Source organism: Setaria italica, chromosome II (assembly GCF_000263155.2).
Source record: "Setaria italica strain Yugu1 chromosome II, Setaria_italica_v2.0, whole genome shotgun sequence".
Taxonomy (NCBI): Eukaryota; Viridiplantae; Streptophyta; class Magnoliopsida; order Poales; family Poaceae; genus Setaria; species Setaria italica.
In genome coordinates, this window is record NC_028451.1 from 41653190 (window position 1) to 41660363 (window position 7174).

Genomic DNA, 7174 nt, shown 5'->3' on the forward strand with positions numbered 1-7174 from the left:
TGCTGTGCCGTGCGTGCCCATGGCCTTGTTAATTAAGACGAGAGAGAGAGAGAGAGGGTGGAGGTGCCTGAGGTCCCCTGCCTGCGGCAAATCTGCAATTATCCATGCCGTCAGTTCATCTAGTACCGCTGATGCATCACGCGACACATACCGGCTCGTTCGGTGTGTCTGCCAGATTTTATTATGGTGAGATGGCGTGTGACGTGTCATACATCCAGCTAAGCACCACTAGTAACTAGTGTAATCACAACAATATATATAGGTCTATTTAAGTTTTTTTTGTTAGTTACACATTAGACTCCGTAGCATTGATCTTTTTCAGAGCGTTTAAGTTTGCACATAAATCGACAATGCGAGGTTAACGCCAGCTACTACCAAATTCACCGTGAAAAAAAAAAAGCTTTTGATGATACATTTAAGAAAATATACCCATATCATATCCTAGTGAATTGAGAGTAACTCAGTTTGTTATGTTCCTTATGATAGAACATATGCTTGTATCTACGATCAATTATTGCCGATCTTAAGGCCAAACGATCTAGTTCTTCAGCCCGGAGGACGGACCCAAGAGGCCACCATCTTGCCAGCGAAAATCATTACGGATACCGGCAGGGTCGCGTACAACGTCATTAGAGCCTGCCGCCATGCCGCGTGCTCACCAAAAGTGCAATTATGCAAATAACAAAGCACTCCATTTCTCTACACGACGAGCATTCATGATGCTGTACAAACAGCTTCACCAATCATGAACAATTCATATGATTGGAATTCGGAATCCACATCGACTACGGTTTCCTCGACTGACTCGCCATGAAAAACAGGAAACTTGGTAGTGTACAATCGCAACAACATAGAGCTCCCGCCCTACATAATCATAGCAAACACCATCAGGCCTCCGCATCAACTTTACCGGCCAAAAACAATACGACAGGCTAATTTTGTCCTTAAACGGATAGAGCAATGGGAATCTATCGGCTGAACCAAGAAAAACATAGCGTGACTATGCCCTCAGCAGCGGCAATTTAAAACGAACATAATGAACAAAGATAACGCCAATCAGTCAATCACAGATCAGACGAGCCCAAAGGCAAAGTGCACAAATATGCAGAGGCAAATAGAACTCAGTACCACGGGCCATTCCACCTTTATAATGCCCAAAACACTTCAAACCTAATGACGAAATAAACCATTGAAGCAATCCGGCAGCGTAGTAGAGACGACGTGTATGTACACCATGTTTACGACGGCAAGAAGCAGCAGCCTGGTCAAGCTTGTTTATTTACAGTGGCAGGGGGCAGCTGCTTAGGCAGAGCCGAAGGTGTTCTCGCCACTGTAAGTCATGTAGAGGAAGCCGTCCTCGTCCTTGTTCTCCTCATAGATCGCGGACATCAGAGAGGCTGAATCAACAGAACGGTGACATAAGGAAAATGTGGAAAACATAGCGTGTAGACGGAACGTGTGCAATGATGAATCAACAGCAATGCTTGTTTGATATATACCAGTTGGTGGCAAAGTGTTCTTAACAAAGACAAAGATGGCCTTCTCGGGGCTCAGCTTGATCCTCTTCCTCACCACAAAGATAAACTGGCCGACGGTGAGATCAGCAGGGACAAGGTACCTGCAGAAGCAAAAGTTGCTAACATTTACTTACAGTGATGTGAATTTAAATCCCAATCAAAACATGGGAACATACAGGCCAAGCACTTTATTGTATTCTATCTGAATATGCTCTGAATGCTGAGTGTGGTTGAGCATAAGGAGATGATAATCAAATAACATACTTCTTTTTAATAACTCTCAACCAAATATAACAGATGCTGATACAACTTACTTTTTTTTATCGATCTCTGGGACATCAGTCTTGCCAGCTTTCTCAACAATCACCTGAATCATCGATCACAACATAAGCAATCAAGGGAGCATGCATGCAGAAAAAATGCATAGACAAATTGCTGAACATGTCTTACAGGAATTCTGTCTGGGTACTTGTCCCTGATCCTAGCAGATTCTGATAGCCTCTTTTCTGTAATATTAATCAAGATTCATAACTCATGATAAAGGGGAAAAACTAGACATGCCATAAAAAAAAGGTGCAACCAAACCAGGACTCACAGCATGACTAAATTCATACAACACTTATACAGTTGCCTGTTACTAACTGGATCAAGATTAATCAATGCAATACATCATGCATCAACCTATCATTAAAAGATCAGCACCTTGCATACAAATTCAGTAATTCACTCCCAATCCCATACTGCAAAATTACTAATCTTGAAACAGAGCATTGCAGAATTTTCAAACCACTCCACATTAAGTAACTAATTTAAGAAAAGATCCACCGACCAAACTTTTTCAATACCAAACAGGTTATCACTGGGTCAACACTAATCACATAATCACATGGTGGAGCTGCACAGCAATTATCAACCTGCCTCTTGGTAGTAAAACCACGACTAAGCTCGAAACTATCAACGAGTTCAATCCAATTTACTTCTAAAATAATCCAATCCACTAACATCGATAAGGTCAATGCAATCTGCTGCCACCGATAAGGTCAATCCAATCAGCTACTATCAATAAGATCAATCCAATCAGCTACTATCAATAAGATCAATCCAATCAGCTACTACCGTAAAAGTTCAAACCAATCTACTAAACCACCGACAAGTTCAACTAATTTGTAGCACCATCGGCAAGTTCAAACCAATCTACCACAGTGGATAACCACGATTTCCAAGGAAGAAATTAACAGCACGAGAGACAAATCGGAGAAGCAAACAAACCTAGTTCGTGCTCCATCTTGAAGGAAGCCTTGGCCATCAACAAACGCCAACAGCCTGGTCAAAGATCAAATCGATCGAGAAAACGTAGAAGAGACTGAACTGACGAACTGAAGAGGAACCCGCTGAATCCTCCCGAATTCCGGCGGTTCCTTTGGGGGAAAGCGATCGAGGGGCTTACCGATTGGAGCGCCCGGCGGGTGCGGCGATCGGGGGAGCCGATCGGGTCGAGGGGTTGGCGGAATCGAGCGGGCAAGTCGATCGGCGGAAGCAGAAGGGGAGCGAACTCGCGGGGTAGGGTTTGGTGGGGGTGGCGTGTCGCCTGTATTTATTGGGGGCCTCTCTGCGAGGCTTTTACGGAAAGCCCCTCGAGTTCCTGTTGTATTGAGTAAACAACTCCTTCTTTACGCGATGGATTTGGTTGGATTTAGAATTGCAGTTAGAAGTGGACCTCGTTATCCCACTTGAATTGGCAAAAAGGATATGGATCGAGAGATTTATTTTGGAAAAGAAGATAGATGCAAAAAGAGAGATTATTGAGGGCAGCTAAGGAATATTGATTTTGGAAACAAACTCAGAGTTTAAGGAAATCTTTCTGGATAGATTGCGAGTTTGAGCTGCTAGGGATCGGAATCGTGGGCCCCGAGATTTGATCAGATGCAACGGGCGTCACGGGGGAAGAAGAAGTCGTGCTACATGCATGCATGTGAGCATGTCTAGTCAGGGAGCCCGTTGGGCCTGGCCCAACTAGTCACTGAGGAAATGTTGCGCAGCCTTTTCTTTCTGGAGTGCCTACCTATCATCCGGTTGATTTTCTTTATAGTTATCAACCACTTTTTGGACCAATTAAATAATGACACGTCAATCTAAGCACAAAAATGAAATCTGAGTGATACAACAATTTCTGTCACCCAGAAAAGCTACAAACTTTCATGGCAAAAAACTGAGTGAGAAGAAGCCAGAAAATCAACCAGAAAAACTTGAATACCCTCGTGCTTGTTGTGCTGTGCTGTTTGTGTGAGATCCATCCAGCGACAAACTAAGCTCATGTCTCTTTCTTCACCCCATATGACTCTTTGTAATGAATTATGAAACCATGCAGTTAGTAAGAAAAAATGGATCTATCTTGATCATACAACAAAAAGTGATATATATATTTATCTTGTAGTTCATAGATTGCAAGAGAAAACTCGAGAAATTGCAGTTCACATGTTCAAATAAGGCTGGACTTAATGGAAGTGTCACGAGAGTTTCATGGGCATTTAATCCCATGCCACATCAGTAAAACTGCTGACTTGGCAAGCTATTTATTAGGAGAGAGAAAAAGAGAGTTTCATCCCCATCAAACTCACTTGGCACAGTTACATAGTCCTATGAAATCTAATGAAACTTGCACTGATCATGTTATGGTTTTTTTGGTTTCATAGCATGACTATTTGATCATAGGACAACGCAAAAATTAAATGATTAAGGCTACCTATGAAACTGTGCAATGAAATTATGCATTGATAGTGACGATTTCATTTCATTGAAAAGCTGACTTAACACTCTTGGTGCACTGAGACTAGCCTAAAGAAGACCCAACACTAATGCACCTCAAACATGAATGAAAACAGAATTAATACAAAATTGAGACCTGCATGCAACAGCTAAATCTGAGACCTGACTGCTTTAGAGCCGAGATCCATTTGCAATTAAAGCTACAGCATTGACTTTTATATAAAAAGAAAGAAAACTGAATAATGAACGACTGAACTATTTAACATGAAAGACAATGGTAGTGCAGCTATAACAGATTGAAAACAGCAATATAATGACACACTTCAAAATAAACAATAACTAAAAGCTGATATTCAAAATTGTCTTGTATTGAAAATAAATAAGATTAAAACTGAATCAATGTTAACTGAAAAAACTGAACCATAACAGTGCCACGTGTAATTGGCTACAAGTTGAAATTTCAGAAGCTATTGAAGATTCATATAAGAAGACTACTGGCTAAGCACGTTGTTATCTTGGGCCTTCAGCTCTCCTTGCCAGGGTTGATGGCTCAGGTGCTCATCCATCATCCACTGTCAGTAGCATGAAAATTGTGTCATCCTTCCTAACAATCACCCACCAGGAACAGTCGTTACAAGTTATATTTTTCACAGAGTCATGGAGTACAAATATGACATCATATCTACAGAAGTAAAAACAAAAGGATAATTACCTCAATCTCTGTGGCTTTAAGGTCCTCATTCAGGGCGAACTGCAATGCTGATATTTCCATCTGGAAACAAGAGGAGCAAAATAAATGAAAACATGATTGAACCACCAAGTAATGAAATGATCACTAGGTTACTATACTTATAGTCCAATATGCTTTCACGAATTCATATGCACAAAGGTCCTGCGGAAAAATTTCTTTGTTCATTGTTCTATGAGCATGAGTTGCTACAGGAAGAAAAAAAGGAACACACCACAATGCGGGTGCAGGCAACCAGGATGCATTTCAAGATTAATTAATCCCTCAAGAATTAAAATAAATTGATTTAATTATATGTACCCCTCTTACTGCAGGCTCCAAGTGAATGCCATTTAACAAAGATGACACAGAAAAACACAATATATCAAGAGTACAATTTACTATGAATTCCGAAATGGTAGTAACCTAGTATTTTAGACAAAGTTTACAGGGGCTGCAAGACAAGACCTCAAAGAATGGAAGAGATACTGAAGATGGAATTTCCAAGGTTAGAATCAAGAGTCTCCTTTAAAAGGAAAAATATCAATAAGAAGATGGCAGAAAACTTACATAAAACAACACTGAATCTATAAACAAGTTTGTGCGAGATCCATCCGGCGACAGACTGAGCTCATGTGTCTTTCTTCACCCCATGTGACTCTTTGTAATGAAGCCATGCAGGTAAAATAAGAAAAAAAATGGATCAATCTTGATCATACAACAAAATGTGATATATATTTATCTTGCAGTTCATAGATTGCAAAAGAAAACTTGAGAAATTGCACTTCCATGTTCAAATAAAGAATTCAAAAAAGCAAAATGGCGTAGATTTGATTCTAGGTCTTTTTATCTTTGTTGCACAAGAGACAAAGAATCACAACTATACTGAAAACGAATCTATCACTAAGACCAGGCATGTGATATATACCCTGGGTGCTAGCAGGGCATCCACACTCAAGATCGTAACATATGGTCCACACTGAAGTTAAAAGAAAAAAGGACATTAATTATTTACATAATTGAAATAGAAAATTTCTTACATAAGGATAAGGAACACACATTGATGATCGGAAACACTGAATACACCCAGATAACTCACTAAATAACTGAATATTCAGACAGCAATATACCAAAAAACTAAATAATTGAATATTCAGACAACAATATACTTAAAGCACACCATTCTTACTGGCCACACACACTCATATAACTAAACTCACACGATCCTTACTCAGACCTAGTACAGTACCTAGTTGAGGTAAATAATACTCCCATTATATATAGGGGTCATTCATAGCCAGAAACATTAATTTATCCACTCGGAAATGATCTGCTCGCCATACAAGAAAACTCGACAATCCAACTCAGCAATGTGTCTCAATGTATGGACCCCCGAAATGAGGCATAGAACACATTATCAAAATTAGCAATGCGGAAGCTTGTTGCAGATTGAATCATCTTGAAGTTGCAAAAAGGCAGCCATGGCCTTGAGGAGCATCGTTACCACCACCTTGGACAACAACAGGTGCGCCTTTCTGTTGGACACCACCACCCCCTAGACCATGAACAGCAGGCGTTTGCTGTCGAGCACTGCAGCGCCGAATCCACGAGGAGCGACATCATCAACTTTGGGAAGGAAACACAAAAATAACAAGTTCGCTACAAATCAAAGAGGAGCAGCAATGATTGTTGTTTTGGGGAATTGAACAAAATACTACATCTAGAGACAAACAGACAGATTATATAGCAAGAAAAAAGGGGCTCCAAACAATAACCCCCAACCCCAGCAGTCTCAAAATCGCTCCATGAACTGCACGTAACCGCATGAAAGGCAAATCGATCTCGCAACTGAAATAACTGAACAAATCACTCAAATAGCAATATAATGACAAGCAAATTCAATAAGGTAACTGTCCCATTAACACATGAATCCACAGCCGAAAATCACTGCAGCAACCCAAATGAAAAAAAACAACCAAAATGGAGCACACCTGCATACGCGGGAGTGAGTTCGCTACTCCGACAGCGAGAGATTGACGGAGCCGCTCGCCGCCCTGACCTTCACTGGCGCCGGCCACACCCCATAGCCTCCAGTCCACCACGCCATCTCTCTCCACCGCCGGCCGCCGCCAGATGTTGGGAGCACGGCGACGCGCCCCCTATC

General features: G+C 41.1%; 1 protein-coding gene and 1 long non-coding RNA gene across 2 annotated transcripts; both read right to left on the reverse strand.

Annotated features, from left to right (window-relative positions):
- Nucleotides 1-997: 997 nt before the first annotated feature.
- Nucleotides 998-3111, reverse strand: LOC101781420 (autophagy-related protein 8A). Its single transcript, XM_004957782.3, has 6 exons — nt 2965-3111; nt 2787-2840; nt 1968-2023; nt 1832-1884; nt 1500-1618; nt 998-1397 (listed from the first exon to the last, which is right to left on the reverse strand). The coding sequence occupies exons 2-6, from the start codon at nt 2821-2823 to the stop codon at nt 1303-1305; spliced, it is 360 nt and encodes a 119-aa protein (XP_004957839.1). The 5' UTR covers nt 2824-2840; nt 2965-3111; the 3' UTR covers nt 998-1302.
- A 1541-nt stretch (nt 3112-4652) lies between these two features.
- LOC111256492 lies at nt 4653-7174 on the reverse strand. Its single transcript, XR_002676600.1, has 4 exons — nt 7002-7174; nt 5581-5670; nt 4996-5055; nt 4653-4887 (listed from the first exon to the last, which is right to left on the reverse strand). It is a non-coding gene; the product is annotated as an uncharacterized LOC111256492 (long non-coding RNA).

Coding starts and splice junctions, on each gene's coding strand:
- LOC101781420 (XM_004957782.3), bottom strand. CDS start 2,823: ATGGCCAAGGCTTCCTTCAAGATGGAGCACGAACTAG. Junction 2,024..2,786: donor CAAGATGGAGCACGAACTAG/GTTTGTTTGCTT, acceptor TTAATATTACAG/AAAAGAGGCTATCAGAATCT. Junction 1,398..1,499: donor GAACACTTTGCCACCAACTG/GTATATATCAAA, acceptor CTGTTGATTCAG/CCTCTCTGATGTCCGCGATC.